At 40.2% G+C, this 18,527-nt stretch overlaps 1 protein-coding gene across 6 annotated transcripts in view; it reads right to left on the bottom strand.

Moving 5' to 3' along the window:
* Positions 1–11,946: 11,946 nt before the first annotated feature.
* Positions 11,947–18,527, bottom strand: part of PDE4D (phosphodiesterase 4D) — an 849,054-nt gene continuing 842,473 nt past the window's right edge. For all 6 annotated transcript variants that reach the window (XM_036278944.1, XM_036278943.1, XM_036278945.1 and 3 more), the window contains 3 exons: positions 18,198–18,320; positions 17,560–17,742; positions 11,947–16,874 (listed from right to left, as the gene is read on the bottom strand). In XM_036278944.1, coding sequence (XP_036134837.1) covers positions 16,458–16,874; positions 17,560–17,742; positions 18,198–18,320 — 723 coding nt within the window. In that variant the 3' untranslated portion in view covers positions 11,947–16,457. The remainder of the gene's footprint in view (positions 16,875–17,559; positions 17,743–18,197; positions 18,321–18,527) is intronic.

An 18,527-nucleotide genomic window follows, 5' to 3' on the forward strand; every position in this document is an offset into this window, starting at 1 on the left:
TTTCTTTCTTTCTTTCTTTCTTTCTTTCTTTCTTTCTTTCTTTCTTTCTCTTTCTTTCTTTCTTTCTTTCTTTCTTTCTTTCTTTCTTTCTTTCTCTCTCTCTCTCTCTCTCTCTCTCTCTCTCTCTCTCTTTCTTTCTTTCTTTCTTTCTTTCTTTCTTTCTTCTTTCTTTCTTGTTGTTATTGTTCTTCTTCTTTTTCTTCAGAGAGGAAGAGAGAGAGAGGGAAACATTGACGTGAAAGGGACACATCAAGTGGCTGCTACCCGCACAACCCAACCAGGGCCGGGGACAAACTGCAACCAAGGTACATGCCCTTAATGAAAACTGAACCGGAGGCCGACACTGTAACTGCTGAGCCAAACCAGCCAGGGCTTCTTCTTTTTTTAAATGAACCTCACACACAGAGGATTGCCCTAATCACGGTCTCAGTTTATGGTACAGTTTATGATCTGTATCATCATGAATCCTCACAAGGACTCTCTTGTTTCGTATAAATGTCATTCTTCCCCGTTTATACTGATCCTCATTCTTTCCCCCTCAGGCCCCACCCCGACAGGTCTGACTTGTAGAATTACCTGCATATGCACGTGTTTGCAGCAGGCACTGGTCCTTGTCCTCCTTGCATACTCATTGGGTTGGTAGCCGGTGCTGGCCATGGCTACACCACTTAGTTCCGGCCAATGGATATGAGCAAAAGTGGTGCATGAACTCGTAGGCTGCCCGGAGGCGGAGATGCGTCCTTGCCCTTCCTTCCCCTCCCCTCTCCTTGTGATCAAGCAGCCACGTAGGAGCCTGAGATCACAGCTGAGGGTGGCAAAGAAACATGATAGATGCCGCTTGGGTCCCTGATGATTTGGAACCACAATATAGGAGAAATTTTTTATCCAGTTTAATCCACTGTTATACTTTGAGTGCTTTTGTTTTAGACGTTGATCCAATTTTCTTAAAAAACGCAGCATCTTTGCAAAGAATGTAGGGGCACTTAATATGTCTGTATGTGATTCAAGCTTGAAATGGCATTGTTCGGTTTCTTAGGTTTTTCACTCAGAACTATTTGAAAAAAACGATCCCTGCTACAAGGAGCACGCATAGCTTTTGCTGCAGAAGAGGCCACTCCATGCCTCTACCATATTTTCCTTTGAAAAACTTATAATATTTATTGCTTTTTCTGAATTTCAACTACAATACATACGTGCTATGTAAAATATTACAGTGATATGTAATATAGAATCAGAAAATTAGCCTTCATTCCAGCTCTCCCTCATTCCCAACCACGTTTTCCTACACACTTCCCTAGTGATAGACACCTAGACTGCTTCCAACTTCACACTACCATTAACAACACCGTGATGATATCTTTATGAAACTTTAAAATAATTTTTTTCCTGGCTATATATAGAAGAGAACATTTGCTGGTCATAGAGTAGTCTCATGTTTAATTCCATTAAGTTCTGCCAAATCACTTTCCGGAATGGCTATCCTCGTCTGCACCGCCATTAGCGATGTCTGGGGCTCCTGGTCCTCTATATCCTGCCCTACATCTTGAGTTATTTAAATTTCTAATTTTTGCCAGTCTCGAGTGACTCATTTTTAGTTGCAGTGTATTAGCATTTGTGTAATGGTGCATATACTTGTTAGCCATTTGGGCTTTCCCTTCTATGCATTGCCTCTTCATACTCTTTTCCCAATTCCTGGTATATTCTTCTATTTTTAAATTATGTTTTCATTGATTTTTTTTTTTAGAGAGAGAGGAAGGGAAAGAGAGAAACATCAATGTGAGAGAGAAACATGGATAGGCTTGCCTCCTGCACGCCCCCTACTGGGGATCGAGCATGCAATCCGGGCATGTGCCCTGACCAGGGTTCAAACAGAGACCTCTCTGTCCATGGGACAACGCTCAATCCACTTAGCCCCACCAGTTGGGCTCCAGGTATACTCTTGATATTAATTCATGTTGGCTTTAGTTGCTTCTATTTATGATCTTTCAAGGCAGATATTCTTAGCATTAGTCATCAAGACCTTGTAGCTGTTAGATATTGATTTTCACACTGGTCCCTAACCCATGTCCAATTCCTACATTAGTGTGCACCCCACCTGAAGCCCAGTCATGTTCCTGACATTCCCCGTGTCCCTGAGCTGCCAAGTATCGTCAGCTTCCAACAACTTCACTGGTAAATCATCTCTCCCTTTCCTCCCCTTCTCTCTCTAGTTCAGTCTCAAAATCTGAATATGGCTATCAAATAGTGACCCTCTTCCTTTCCTGGAGCCTCTTTTGCTTGTCTGCAGTTAAGGAGCAGAGGGTCACAGGGTGCAACTGGGGTCATGCAGCTGGATGCTGACACTCTAGATGCTGACACTCAATCTTCATCAAATCTTCGCTTGGGAATGGACACTGGGATGGAATTTAGAGGAGAAACTTGTAAGATCGCTCTTAATTCTTAAAAGCTCGAGTCTTCAGAGTTTATGTGGGAATTTACAAAGCTTTTATTTTTCTTGTAAACCAAGAGATTTCCATCGACTATACCTCTTATTTTCAGCTTATTATTTTTTTTTATTTTCACCTGAGGACACTTTTCCATTTTCTTGCTTAGATAGAGTGGGAGGGAGAGAGGGGAAGGAAGAGAGTGAAAGAGAAACATTGACGTGAAAGGGACACATCGAGTGGCTGCCACCTGCACGACCCAACCAGGGCTGGGGGCAAACCACAACTGAGGTACATGCCCTTAGCGGGAACCGAACCCAGGTCTCTCGGGACCGCAGGCTGATGCTCTCTCTAACTGCTGAGCCAAACTGGCCAGGGCTTCAGCTTAGTTTTTACTGACCTTCATCTAAAAGCTACCCTCCCTCTGGATTGGCAACACTTGCATTCCTCACCCGAGCCAAGCCTGTGGCCACTTGCGCTAGGAGGTCAAGATGCTGTCGAAGCTGTACTTTTTCTTTCCAGAGTCCTGGGAGAATGTCAGCCCATGAAATTCAGTGCAAAAGATTTCATGGAGCTAACTAGAGCACAGTATTTTAAAAGATCTCCACCGACTAACAAACCAGGCGGGGAATAAAGCTGGTTTCATTCTCGGCATAGAAAGAGGAAAGATGGATCGCTGCTAAGGGCCCACGGGGTTGACCAGGGGCTTTATGATATAACACTTTCTTAGCTGTCACTTCTGGCCCTAATCATGGTTTACTGCTAAACTATTCAGTCCGGTAGTCAACACTCTCAATGTCTTTTTTTTTCCCTTAAGGGCATGATTAACTTATTTTAAAATATTGTACCACGCTAATCATAATGACCAGCATACACATTCTGATGGTTTTTCTCTTGGGTATTAACATTGCCATATTTTCATAGAAAATACTAACCAAGAACATTAGGAAAATAAAAATCTGTAATGAAAATTAACATTAATAATTGTGGTATCTTATCCCAGAGAATTATTAAAACCCCTTATGAATCAGAGCGCTCTCAATGTCTTTTATTCTTCTACTACTCCTGCTTAGGAAAATGCCAGCAATGGACAACCCAATTGTCCTCTTTCTCTGATCCCGTTGAGAAGTACTCCTGTGAGCACTACTGACAAAGGTCATACCTTAATGCTGACTAAATCCATGTCTCCAACATCAGCTGGGCTTTCAGTGAATATTTTCTTGAATTGCTACCACACCCTTCATCTGCCTTTTCTATTCAAGTTTTATGGTATAGCTTGAACATCACCTCCACCAGAAAGGCTTCCTTGATTTACCTGTCCCCAGACTGCAGCAGAGTTGGGTGACCATCCTTTGGTTCTCTCATCAGCCTCTGTCAGAGCACAGAGCACACTGCAGTATAATTGCTTCTTGGGCTCTCTCCTCTACTAGAGAGATGCTCTGCTGTTTCTTACCTTGGCAATCCCAGTGTTTAGCACAATGACTGGTACTTGATAAAAGTTTGTGAAACAAACAAATGAACAGAGTAAGAATTCATGTCTACATCAGCAGACATGACCAAGGTTCTTATAGTAACCTAAGAACTAGTCCAGGAGCTTGTTTGCTTAAGAGAGACAATAACAAAAAACCACCTGAAATCAAGCTGAATGAAAGTCCTATAACTATGAAATGAAAGAAGAAGCCACATGGAGACTGGTAGGAGGGGCGTAGGTGGATGGGCTGGTCCCACACCCATTTGTGGCAGAATAAAATTAGAAGGATACCTTTGTTGGGAAGGTCCTCCCTGAGGACTGAGGGGTCCCTGTCCCACACCAGGTGCTCAGCTTAGGGTTCCAGTGCCAGGAAGAGAAGTCCCCATAACTTCTGGCTGGAAAAACCAGTGGGAACTGAGGCTGAGGGAGGATGAGGTGGCTGGAGCCCCAGGTAGCTCCTCTTAAAGGGCCAGCACACGGACTTACTCAGACTCGCACCCTCCAGGCCCCAGCACGGGGGAGGCAGCTTGAAAGGCACCAGAGACATACAGGGAAGAACTGAGCTGTTTGGCATTGGAGCGAGGGCTGGAGAGGCGGCTTTCTCCTGGACAGACGTGCTATCAGAGGCCTTTGTTCCTTTGGTGAGCCCTTCCCTGGGGCAGCAGACAGCTGCCATATCTGGGACTCCAGCAACCTGGCTCACACTGTTTGCCCCATCCTGGTGATTCCCTGAGGCCCTGCCCCACACAACTTTCAGGCCCACCCAAGCTGTTGCCAGTTGCTTAACCATAGGATTGGCCTGTCTTGGATCCTGCTTCTGGTTTTCCTAAATTCTTTCAAACAAGTAGCATCTGGTCTCAGCTAGCCCCATACCTCTCGTTAAGTAATACATAGAAACATACACAGGGAGGCAGCCAAAATGAGGAGACAAAGAAACAGGTTCCAAATGAAAGAACAGAACAAAACTCCAGGAAAAGAAGTAAGACAAATAAAAATAAGCAACCTAACAGATGCAGAGTTCAAATCACTGCATATAAGGATACTCAATGAGCTTAGTGAAGGCCTCAAGAACATAAAAAAGGAGCAGTCAGAAATGAAGGATGCACAGTCAGAAATGAAGGAGGTACTAACTGAAATAAAGAATAATTTACACAGATTCAATAGTAGAGTAGGTAAAGCCAAGAAGCAAACCATCAATTTGGAATATAAGGAAGCAAAAAACACCCAATAAAAACAGCGGAAAAAAAAAAAAAAATGAGAATAGTGTAAGAAGCCTCTGGGACAACTTCAAGCGTGCCAACATTCACATCTTGGGGGTACCAGAAGGAGAAGAGAAAGAACAAGAAATCGAAAACCTATTTGAAATAACAGAGAAGAGAAAGAACAAGAAATCGAAAACCTATTTGAAATAACAATAGGTTTCAAAAACCTATTCAAAACAACTTGGTGAAGAAAACAGACATACAAGTCCAGGAAGCACAGAGAGTCCCAAACAAGATGAACCCCAAGAGGCCCACACCAAGACACATCCTCATCAAAATGCAAAAGGTTCAAGACAAAGAGAGAATCTTAAAAGCAGTAAGAGAAAAGCAGTTAGTTACCTACAAGTGTGTTCCCATAAGACTGTCAGCTGATTTCTCAAAAGAAACTTTGCAAGCCAGAAGGGAGTGGCAAGAAATATTCAGAGTGATGAAAAGCAAGAACCTACAACCAAGATTACTCTATCCTGCAAAGCTGTCATTTAGAATCGATGGCCATTAAAGAGTTTCCCAGACAACAAAAAGCTAAAGATGTTCATCACCACCAATCTATTATTATATGAAATCTTGAAGAAAAAGATAAAAAATATGAATAAACAAAATGGCAATGAATACATATCTATCGACAATGGAATCTACAAACAAAATGAACAGGCAGAACAGAAGAATTCTCATAGATATAGAGCACACTTTGTTGGTTGCCAGATGGGAGGGGGATTGGGGGAATGGGTGAAAAAGGTGAAGGGATTAAGAAGTACAGCCCTGGCCGGTTTGGCTCAGCGTGTGCTTCAATGCAGAGCGAGTGCTGAACAGCGATGAAGATGCTGGAAACTAAGGCAATAAAAATGGAAATGATTATTATCTCTAGAAAAGCTACATAAAAATGAAATGTAATTATAATAAATGGCATGGAGTGGATGTAAATAAGTTTATATAATGCTAACAATGCAAACTTTTAATAATTAACCAAAAATATGATATAATTCTAGAAGAAGACTTTAAGAAAGCATGTGGGTATGAAATCTGAGGGTAAATCCTCATCTGTGATAGTAAAAGTCAGAAGGTTATATTTAAACTTACAAAGCAGGAAATAGCAGTACCAACTAGTCACTTATATATAGGACAGTAAATGGAGGAAGACAAAGTAAAAGGAGGGCTAGGCTCTTAGGGAGTGAGAACCAGGGTGTAGAGAGGAAGGATGAAGTGAAGAGGACTGCAGTGTCTCTCTTACTCTCCCTCTATCCTTTGTTTCTAGTTAGAATGCCTGCGTCCTTCAGTGCTACTGTAGTTCCATCTGCCCTCCGTCTGCCTTTGGCCCCCAACTGCCTCAGTTCCTGAATATCCAATCTCGAATCCATTCTAGGCCAATTCATACCCTTCCCACCCATTCTTCACCATCAACATTCATTCATTCATTCATTCATTCATTCAATTACCCAGTTATTCTTTTCTTGTTTAAGAACCCTGACTATATGGCAGACACTGAACTAAGCTGTGGGAAAACAAAGATGAATAAGGCCCTGTCTCTGCCTATAAAAGCTCTATTTTAAACACAATGCATATGTACGTATACACTCAAATTTGGTATCTGCTACTCTGAATATAAAGGATGGCGTGTAGCTCAGGGTCTCTCAGAAACAGCCAGAGGCACAGATCAAGGTGATAGTAGTTTACTGGGAAGTGCAAACCTTTGGCTAGTAGGGTGAGAAAAGGAGGATTAAGGCCAACAGTAGAAGGGAAGTAGGAAGAGGGGAAGCAGTGTGTTGTAATATGTCTCCACATGGCTACTGCCTCACAAGGAGCAGCCCACAGACAGTGCAGGTGGCTTGGTAGGGTCGTTCACGGGATAGGAACTCACGGATTGTCCCGATGGGCTTCAGGAGAAAACCGAGCCTCAGAGAAGTCCAGGGAGAGAGAAGGAAAAGAGCAGAACCATCCTGGCTCGCTCCCATCTCTGGATTCCAAATGGTCAACGTTAATCCCATGGGTCAAAATTAATACCCTGAACTTCTGGGTTGTGTCATTTGGCCCCTTTGGTAACGCCTGTGATGCCAGACCCCAAGCCTGTGTGCTGTGTGGTTTCACCCAATTACGAAAGTAGAGGGGCGCTGGCCTGTGTGACGAGAGAGCCCCAGCAAGGCGGTTGGAGACTGTGAAGTTCTCAGTCCCTGCCAATTACACTAACGGTCTTTCAGGGTGAATAGAGATGTGATTTTCTGTTAGCCTATTCTATCCTCTGAATGACATTTTAATCTTTAGCCTATGCCAACTTGTGATGTGTGACATTGTGATTTATAACAAGAAATACATATTTAGTCTTCTTCCCAGTTTCTAATACAGAGCTCCTAAAACCCTTCGAATGTCCTAAGTGAAACAGCCATGAAGGTTACGGTAAAAGGTGACTGGAAAGCACCAAAGGATAAAGCCTGGTTGCCAGGGGAACCAGCTATGTGATTAGAAGGCTGGAACTTTCAGTCCCCACCCCTTTGACCTCCAGGGATGGGATGGGCTGGAGGTTGAATTGATCATCAATAACCAATGAGGTATGCCAATGAGGCATACCTCTGTAATGAAGCCTTCTTTAAAACCCAAGAAGGATGGGGTCCAAAGAGATTCCCGTTTGGTGACCATGGAGATTTGGGGAGAGTATGCGTCTAAAGGGACATGGATGCTTTTGCTCTTTCCCCACACTTTGCGCTATGCAACGCTTCCATATGGCTATTCCTGAGTTACATCCTTTTATAATAAACCAATGCTATTTAAGTAAAATGTTTCTCTGAGTTCTGTGAACTGTTCTAGCAAAATTAATCAAACCCAGGTGTGTGTGTGGGGTGTTGGCAGTGGAACCTTCAATCTATAGCCAGTAAGTCAGAAGCCCAGGTGACATGGGCTTGCCACTGGCATCTGATGTGTTGGAGAGGAGGTCTTATAGGACTGAGTTCTTAACCTGTGGAATCTGATGTTACCTCCAGGTACGGTCTAACACTATTAGAATTAAGTTGAATTGTAGGACACCCAGCTGGTGTTGGAAACCACCACCATCACATAAAAATTGGGTCCAGAACCCTTATGATGCCAATGAATACCATGATGGTGACAGACAATCCTAGGTTTTCTCTGTGAACCAATAGCTGACTTTATCATTCTTTTCCTGCTTGAGGAACATTGGCCAAACATGTGATTCTGCTGTTCCTTTGATTGCCTTTAGCTTCACCAGGTCACCTGCTGCAACTCTGTGGTAACAGGTATCCCTTTGAGTGAATGTAATGGAGTTAGAAAGGGGGTTGAGATGATTATGTTGGCCTTTTTGCAAAACTAAAAGAGAAAAAAATAATTCCATAAGGTCTTGAACAGTGTTTTCTCAAACTATATGGCACATAAAAGTAACAAAAGAACTTGTTAAAACAGATTCTGGGGCCCACCCCTACAGAGTCATATTCCAAAGACCTGAGTTGGGGCTTGATAATTTGCATTTCTAACAAGACCGTAGTTGATTTTGACATCAGTTCAAAGGAACACATTTTGAGAAGTGCTGGTGTTAGAGGGAAAAGACTAATCAAATATTAATATCCTGATTTAAATCTTTACTTGCCAGGCCAAAAGGAGTACATTGCCTTAAAAAAAAAAAAAAAAAAAATCACAATCTAGTGAGACAGAAAGTAAAAAACAAAAAAGAGAATTACAACATATTAGGTGGTAAAAAGCCATTATAGGGGTATGTAAAAATACCGAGAAACAGATTTCTGGGCCCAATATGGAGCCACTCTTGCCCAGGGTGCCATGTCATTGGACTGAAACTTACGTAACTTTTATGTCCCTGTAAATGTTCTGATTGACCAGAAACTCAGTATATTCAGTCAGCCAATCCCCAAGCACAAGTCAACTCTGGGCTTTCTCACCCCAAACAAGGTTCATATGTGCCCCAGCCAATCTGATCATTTCTACTTATCTCTTGTTCTTTATTTTTTATCCTATAAAAGCTCTTGCTTTCTGCCTCATTTGACAGATCAAAAGGAGACTGTCCACTTCGTAGTTTGTTTGTATCACCTAAATTGTCTTCTTTAATAATTTTTTTTAACAGTTTTTGGTAACAAAGTATACTATAAAACGGCACAAAATTCCCAACCCAGCAGCACATCCCCCTTGGGCATTAATTTCACTCCAAGAGACCCCAAACTTAGCTAAAGTACCTGGGGTTTCAAAGAACCGAGTGTACCACATCCCAGCACACCTGTGGCCTTGGAAGCTGCGGTATCTACACAAATGACAACATTTTACTAAGCCAACCTGGACTTAACAAGGACCATTATGGGGAATGTTCCAATTAGACATGTGCTTTAAAGCAAAGGTTCTCCAACAAAAAATGGGAAATCTGTTTTAACTGGAATGCAGAAGCCTCTAAAAAGCTTCAAAATTTCAAAATAGCTTCATTGTAAGAGGTTAATGAGAAATTAACGACACAGAGGTACCTAAAACACAAGACTGTAAGACTGACTTGACTCCTGCTCCTCTCACTCTTCCTTCACCCGAGGACTCACTAGTCCTCTTGTGAATTGCCTTTCCACTCTGCAGAGACACAAGATGGTAAGTGAACACCACCGACTTATCTGGCAGCTGCAACAGTTTCAAGTCAGAAACCTAAAACACCTGGGCCTCCCCCTTTGTACCCTTCAATGCATCCACCTTCAAAACACTGGCTCAGGAACCGGTGCCGATCACACTCAGCCAGGACACTGCAAAACAGATTGTACTCCAAGGTTTTGTTAAATCCCTTCATACCAACTCGAACACCCTCGTATGTACCCTGGAAGGAGGGCCCCTTCCTGTGTTGATGGGATTCCCCGGGATTCCCCAGTAAACTGCTATCAGTTATGCCTTTAAACAGCCAAGGGGAAATTAAAAAAAAAAAAAATTAAAGGAAAACCTTTCCACATTCTGGTAGACATCGGGGCTACACTCTGTACTTGAAACCCCACTCATTTGAGAGCTTGCACATAGGACCCTGGGAAAACTGGCAGAAGCCGAGGAAGGGTGAGGATTCTTACCGGAGTGGCTCTCCTGGATCTCTGTAGTGCCGGGTGGAGAGAGGAAAGTAAAATTTCAAGTGACCTCTTTCTTTCCAAATCCTGACCCCACTGGTCATCCATCCTCTCTCTCCCAGGAACAGCAATTGCTTTTTGGCACACAACATGTTTGCCATCGGTAGAAACACATTTTCCATTCCCGTCTTCCACCCACAAATATAGCGTCTTTTCCATCTCAACTCAGCACGTTTGCTCTGCGGTCATAACTTTTGCAGTTTGAAGTGCGACAGCAAAACTAGTACGAATTTCTTTTTCCTTCATCACAATTTCACAAATTTGTTTTTACTGTAGATCTTCGCAACCTCAGCATTCAATTATTTTCTTTCCTTATTAAGTCAAGAACTTCCACCTTTTCAGTCAAAGGAAGCTTCTCTTTGGCATATCTGAATTGCCAGCATTACCACTCCTGTGCTTTGGGGCCATTATTAAGCCAAATAAGGGCTATTGAACAGTCCATCTGATAACCTAGATGGCTACTAAGTGACTAACAGGCAGGGAGGGTATAGGTGGGGATGAGATTCACATCCCAGGGAGCGGGATGGAGCAGGACTCTCGAGATGTCATCACGCTACTCAGAATGGTGTGCAATTTAAAACTTATGAATTATTTCTGGAATTTTTCATTTAACATTTTCATATTGCAGTTGACTGCAGATAACTGAAACTGAAGAAAGCAAAATTGCAAATAAGGGGAGCTACTGTATCCTTATTCTAGAAAAGATTCGGGGATTATCTATGTATTCGATTTTTGCTCATTCCTTAAGTCCCTAAAATGTTTTGATGATCAGATTGGATTATATCTAATACCAGTTTGGTGGCTTTACTTAACAAATATTAAGACCTACTGTGTACCGGGTGGTTTTAGGTGTGAGAGAGACACCTGTGAGCAGACTTTGTTCTTAGGGAGCGATGTTCTGGAGGGAGAGGCAGACAATAAACAAACATGTGTATATCAGTTTGTGACGAACATTATACAAATAAAGCAGGGGAAGGAATAATGAGGGATGGAGCAGGGGTGCGTTCCTTCCACTTCTCCAGGGTCTCACTTTCATATGTACCTCAGGACTTGAGCAAGTGAAGTTTCCTTGTCTGGATCCCCTTCTTCTTCCTTTTAACTCTCTCTCCTGCTTGGTTTCCTCCCGCGATTCTTTAGAGCTCAGCCCCAAAGCACTTTTTTAGGGAAGCCTTCTCTGCCCCCCACAGGAGAGCACGTCCAGGTTCCTGCTGAGTCACAGCACCAGAGGCTCTTCTGAGCATTTATGGTGTCATGTGTGTGAAGTTGCTTAATGCCTCTGCCCCTCCAGACTGGAAGCTCGCAGAAGCAAAGCTGTGTGCCGCCTTCACTGCTGAGTCTTTCGAAACTTGCAGTTTTCAGTGTAGCTACCCAACAAGTAAAGGTTGGATGTCTGATTGACTTCCTGTGTACCAGAATATTCAATTAAACAGAGAAGTCCCCTTCCCAAGCCTCGTTACAAAATACTGTACTTCACCTTGTAGGCCATGCAAATAACGTTGGCATTATTTTTCTATAGAAAGACTAATCTACATACTTTTGTTTCCTTTGATTATGAATATCAATACTAGCTTATGTCAAAATCCTTTCATTTCACATTAACAATCTTCATTACTCTTGGAAACCTGTGTTGACTGGACTACAATTTTAAATAAATAATATTTTATTTGTAAAAGACTGACTCATAATTAGGCAGAATCAACCCATGCTTTTATTTTTCATTGCATATAAAAATTTCATATGAAGGTATTGATGTACAGTACTATCCCCATGGGCTGTAAGAGGCTAAGAAACCACTAAAAGAATCATCATTTGTAATGCTCACACACAATTTACCACTCTGAAAACATTATCTAAGGAAGTAAAATAAAAAACAACTAAATCAGTAAGGATGTGTTTTTGTAATTCTAGTGTCCCCTTTGTACTGTTTAAAACAAAAGTAATCAAATTCCTTTGGGCCAGGGCTGCTAAAATCTACAGTTTGTGTCAAAAAAACAAAAACAAACAAAACAAAATAAGAGGCGGCTCATTTTTCCTAAAAAAAGAATCCTTTCACTAAGTCATGTTTTCGGAGGGCTGGGCAGCAGTGAAGGTTTCCACATCATCCACTGCGAATTTTTTATAGCTTTTGGGAGCTGGTCACTGTGAAAGGTTATATTTTAAAATTCTAAAGCAATATAAGTTTTGCAGAAACAAATTCTAGAGAAAGGTAAATCCTTTATGCTATATCAATTGGCATCGTATAAAACAAATCGTACATTGTACATTCAGACTTACGTATAAAAAAAAAAACTTGGTTGATTTTAGTTGAAAAAAATTTCGAGGGTTAAAAAAAATGATCTTTTTCATATTCTATATTCTCTTAACATGACAAGAAGCTGATGAATAAATGACTAACCAGCACGTGAGATCTTTGGCTCTAGCTTCGAATCAAGTTCATTTGCCTCTGTGCTCTAGAAGCCAAAAATACTTTTCATAATCACTGGACAAGAATATATTTCCCAGTCGTGTTTGAAAGTAGAAAACAAATGTAACTAATTCAAGTAGCTCCTGTTCAACAGCTGGGGAAAGCCATCATCATATATGCAATGCTGCTTCATGGCAAGAAGTCCTTAAGCTTGTATGTCAAAAGCGTCTCAGAATCTTTCAGAGGTTGTCTGTGGTTTTGTAAAATCCAGCTATTGCCAGATAACCAATTGATTCAAAGCTTGGATGTAAAATGCCCAGCCCTAGCCCCACCATAACCTTACTTTCAAATGCAGCAAAACAGAAGAAAATATTGGTTAAAGTTAAGGCACAGCCCTGGGACCAAAGACCTGCAGCTATGTTCTTTAAATTTATATATCTTTATGTATTTTATAGTTTTTCTTGAATTTTCCATAAACAAGCTCTAAGGTGACAAGACTATATTACAGGAGAAAAGAAAATGTACAAGGAGTATGTATACACACCATTCATTCTCTCACCAAGAGTTTCCAAATATATCAACACCATCCCACCGTGGGATGATGTTTTAATAAGAACTGATAATTTACAATTAACATTACAGTATGTACATTACAATAAATACATGGTTGTAAACAGACAAACAAGACTGTATTACAGGTAAGGTCATTTGGTGAGGGAAAAAAAGCATGGCACAAAAAATAAATAATGCATTCAAAAATTATCATAAAGCTTTCTGTGAATTCCATTTCATTCAAGTTTTTTTTTTCCTTATCTTCAATTTGTTCTATCTACATTTTCTTGTGAATTTTAAGTGAACGTAAAAGAAAAGTAAATTAAAACAGCGTTATTATGTTTAGTAACTTGCAAGCTGAAATGTACTGGTTTTATGCAAACTTGGACATTTTTTCCCCATACAGTACCCAGATATTGCATCTTCTTATGGCATTTTAGGAAATGTAAAGCCACTTGTGAAAAAAAATGTTACTTTTAACACGGCGTATAATTCTGAAGCACGCTGGGGCAGAAGAGAAGGCGAGAGGAAGGAGGAGGGAGGGAGAGGGTAAGCAGACCGTACAGTGCACTAGTCCCTGCCTCTTGGATGTCACACATTTTCTACAATTTGATTGTCAATCAGTGGGTACCTTCATAACATGTGACCATTAAAAACCAACAAATTGAAAAAAAAAATCCTCTTTTTAGTGCATTTATAAACCCTTTCAGGTCTGGATTTGTTTGTGACATATTGCTGCTTTAAAAACTTTTTTTTCATTATTAAGATTCTAGGCACTCTGTGGGGGAAATACCAAGTATTAGGAAGAGGAAGGAATGAGAAGGGAATAAACCCTGGATTCTTTGCCTTTTCTTCTAAACCTCCATCAGGGTTAAATAAAATTAAAACAGAAGCAAGTTTCCAAGTGTTCTTGTGAAACCATTTGGACAAATAGAGGACTTTATTCTAAAAATTACTGTCTGATCTTTATAGAGAAAGGAAATGGAAATCTGATTATTAATTAGTCGATTCCTATTCTTCTCTGTGTAAAAGATCAGAGCTACATGAGTTTTCCATCAGTGGATCTCAGGGGACTAAATAGGAGCTATCTTCAGCTTGGGTCATTTCCCTGGCTCATGACTTAGTTGCTAGTCCCCAGTAGGCTCCCTGCGACACCCCAACTATAAATGTTTTTCAGGGTTACACTTCTTCTTAACTATTTTATTTATTTTCCATTTAGTCAGATACCCCCTTTAGTTCTATGTCAATTCTTGGATATCAATGTGAAAAAGGATTATGTGGGTTTCAAACTCTTCACAGAGAAAGTGAACACTTTGTTAAGAGCTGAAATGGGAGGAAAGTACAAAGTAAATTAATGTCCCAAGATGCCAGCTGATAGTAAATACTAGGAATTAAACTCTAAATTGCAATAGAGTTCTTGATGCTAAATTCTGCCAAGAATTTTTCTCTCTCATTTTTAATTTCGGCAGAACCTCTTTACCCAACCCAGTGTTTTCGGCTGGCATTATATTGCCAAACCTCTGGTGCTAGTGGCATCATCAACTTCTTTCCTTAGGATGTTTAAAGAAGTTCTCCTCTAGAAGACATACTTATGAACGGATGATTACTGATAAAGCAATCCTACATGTTACGTGCTTGTCTGTTAAGGAAGGGTAGTTGCTACACTTAAAATCACTTCTCAAGAATATTCTTTATACAGTTCTTAATCCCATGGTAAAATTGTAGAAACAAATGCACATTAATTGTCCTGGTGTTTGTTGATATATTCTGCTAATATTGTTAAAACTGCCTAACTAGCTGTTAACTTTTTTCTGTAAATCGGGAGTAAAAGCTAGTCATTCTACATGACCTTGCAGTAGAAATGAATGCTAATGCTAACCTGACTACCTGTTTCTGTTCATCAATCAAAATGGCAATGCTATATTTGATAAGACCCTATCTAGTGAAAGTGGACAGAGGTTCAAACACACACTAAATAATAAAACAGCACAGGGGCAAACGTTTTTCTTACTATAACCGACTGTGGAAACAATAAAAATGAGCGTGGCAGGTGGGGGTTATTTCAAAGACATGCACTTGTGAAATGAGGGTCTATTGACATAGCAAAAAGTTATCAGAAGACACTAACTAGGAAAATATCTAAAAAAGACTGAACATTTTAGCTACTGGGTATTTATATATCTCTCACTTCTTCAGACAACACCAACTGATGATTGAGTGTCCATGAGGCTGAAGACACAGTAGAAAGAATGCACACTGAAGCATTATTGAACAAATATTCACTTTGCACACCATGAAGAAAAAGAGTGAAGAGCAACTGCTTATCTGAAAAGACTGAAACAAAAAGCAAAGTAAACAAAGGCCTACAAAAAGAGTTTCCTGCAACATAAAATTTGTTTTTGTTTCAAAATATGGAAGTCATTGGTATATAAAACAAGGAATCACTACAAATCAGTTAATTGCTATGAATTATAAGGTGCAAGTAAAATTCAATTCTATTTTTAAATTAGATTTATCCAGTGTAGCACAGATTTGTACTGAAAACTTGCAAGTTACTCCTTAGAAAAAAATAACCAGTGGCAGATGAAGTTCTGAACATAGTTTTTTTTTTGTTTGTTTTTGTTTTTAAATATAATACCTCAATACATTTAATAATAAAAGTAAGCTCTACAAAAAATCTGTTTTACATATCATACAAAATGTAGAGGCCAGTGCAGCTCACTGAACCACACTATTCAGTCATGTATCAGGAAGACTTGAAATTAGAAAATTATGCAATTTCTGTGGCTCATCTTCCTCCTGGTAACAGATTCATGCTGTGTCCTGTGTCTGACCCATTTGTGGCTTCATTCATTAGTTCACTCTGTCTGTGTAATGCCTCCTTTCTGCTGAAAATATTGCAAACAAATAGAAAGAAATCCCAAGCCATATCAATTTTTGGGCTGCCTGATGAGCCACACTCTCTTGGAAACAATTTGGAATTGATTTTCTCTGGTTTGTCAGCTCTACCAAGCTGAAATCTTGTTAAAATGCTGTTCGTGAAGATGTCCCCTTGCTCTGATGACATGGAGGTGAAAAACTGGTTACAATATTCCTGAGCGCCAGACTGAGTAGTCAAGGTCAGTTCTGTTCAACAAATGTCCTGGCAGATGACAGTGAGGTGTGATCATGGTTGTGGCATGTGACATGCACTTTGGAAACAATTTTTCTACTTAAAAAAAAAAGGGTGTGAATCAGTCTTTTGCACTGTTACGTGTCAGGAGAATGATCATCTATTACACAGGCTTCAGGCTGGCTTTCCTCCTCTTCTCCTACCGCTTCTTCTTCGACCTGTTCGTCAAGGGGAATTTCGGTAGACTCGGAGTCTTGAGTACAGAGAGTCTTGGAGTCACTGCAGCTAGTGTCTTCTTCCACCTGACTTCCACTGTCCTTTTCAGTGTCTGACTCGCCATCCTCCTCTAAAGTGAGTTCAAACTGGAACTTCTCTGTCTGACCCTGCCGGCCTTCCTCCTGGTCATCAGGTGCTGGGGAGGGGCTCTGAGGAATTGTGCTCTGGTACCATTCACGATTGTCCTCCAAAGTGTCCAAAATGTCCTGGGCATCAGGATGTACAAGGTCTGCCCATGTCTCCCAGAGAGGATGAACAATATAGTCTATGAAGCCCACCTAGTTAAAAAGAAATCCAATTTTAGTGCAGGACTTGGGACTAAGAAATAATGGAAAAGGTTAACTAGATCCCACAAATGTATCTAATTTATATCTATATCTATATAAAATGTAAATGGAAATATACAAAATATAACATGGTCTACAAATGAAACAATGCACAGAAGACTACTAATTTTACTTTGGTAAAACAGTCACTATTTTAGGCAACAAGCCATATAAAAGTGTTGTTACTATTGGTGAAAATCAGTTTCTAGAGCTTTTTACAACATAAAAATTCTACAGCTGTTTATGTGGTAGGGTTTGGCTTGAGCCCTGGACTTCATTTTAGAATAGCCAATTTATAGGTGAATCGAGATAACTGAAATAATGTCATGTATTCCATATGGATTCATATAACTGAATTCACTCATAGATTCAGATAAATTGTTCCTATAACTGTGAATATACTATGTGAATATAGTCATTGATGACTATAATGCTACGAGAACATATAAATGACTATATGAATATAAATCATAAAAATAAAAGAGCTTTTTGGCTTATAAACACTAATGTGCAATTGAGCTAGCAAAAATAAAGTATTCATGTAAGAGCCACTAACATACTGTGTGATGTGGACACAATGGAATCAAATGTTCAAGTTGTTTTGGCCTGTCTGAAAGCTTTATGCTTAAGGCATTACCTGTGATTTTTCCACAGATGCATTGTGCTTGTCACACATGGGACTTATCTCCATGCCCCGCTCCCTCTCTCGGTCTCCTTGGCGGAAGAACTCCTCCATGATGCGGTCCGTCCACTGGCGGTACAGCTGCAGAGGCTTTGTTGGGTTGCTCAGGTCTGCACAGTGCACCATATTCTGGAGGACCTAAAAAACACAAATGCTTCCTCTACTCAGCACCTGTTCCTTAAAAAATTTTTTTTTACTAGAAATTCATATTAAATGACTGTGGCACTTAAAAATACACTTAGTGGAAGATTAACTCCAAACAGTTCAACCACAATGTGTCTATGTGTGGCTCACACTTATATTAATAGTCCCAAATTATGCCACCTCTACTGCATCTAAATATCAAGAGAAACTGTTCATGTGCACAGCTGATTAAATTCAGAGGTGCCTCAGTAGCTGGTTTTGTGGGACATTAGGGTTTTTATTTAAATGCACACACAAGTGAAAAGTCCAATCTGGTTAATTCTCAAGATTAAGAATATGGATTAAAATCCTGCTTATAATTCTTAAACTCATAAGTTGGGAGAAAGGAGACATAAATCTTATCAAAGCTAGACACAGACACACGAGACAATTCAAGTAATGCTTTTTACCTGAATCCTGTCAGAATAATTATCAAGAAGAAGAACTCCAGAACTTGTCACTTTCTTAGTTTCAACCATAGTTTTCAAATCAGCCAGTAGATTCATGTGTTTTGACATGTCTGTTGCAAGTACCTTAAAGGCAAAGAGTATTTTATTAAGTATAAAAGTCCAGAGGAAAAAAGAATCTGCAAATAAAAGTATTATGCAGAATGTAAGAAGAAATGGAAAACTATCTAATAGCAATGTATGGGAATTCCTTATTACTACTTGGGGTAGAGTCCTTTCTCCCTTGTTGTCAAGTTTTCTGGAAGCCCAGATACACGTGTGCAATATACAGAA

The sequence above is a fragment of the Molossus molossus genome, unplaced genomic scaffold (assembly GCF_014108415.1).
Source record: "Molossus molossus isolate mMolMol1 unplaced genomic scaffold, mMolMol1.p scaffold_m16_p_3, whole genome shotgun sequence".
NCBI lineage: Eukaryota > Metazoa > Chordata > Mammalia > Chiroptera > Molossidae > Molossus > Molossus molossus.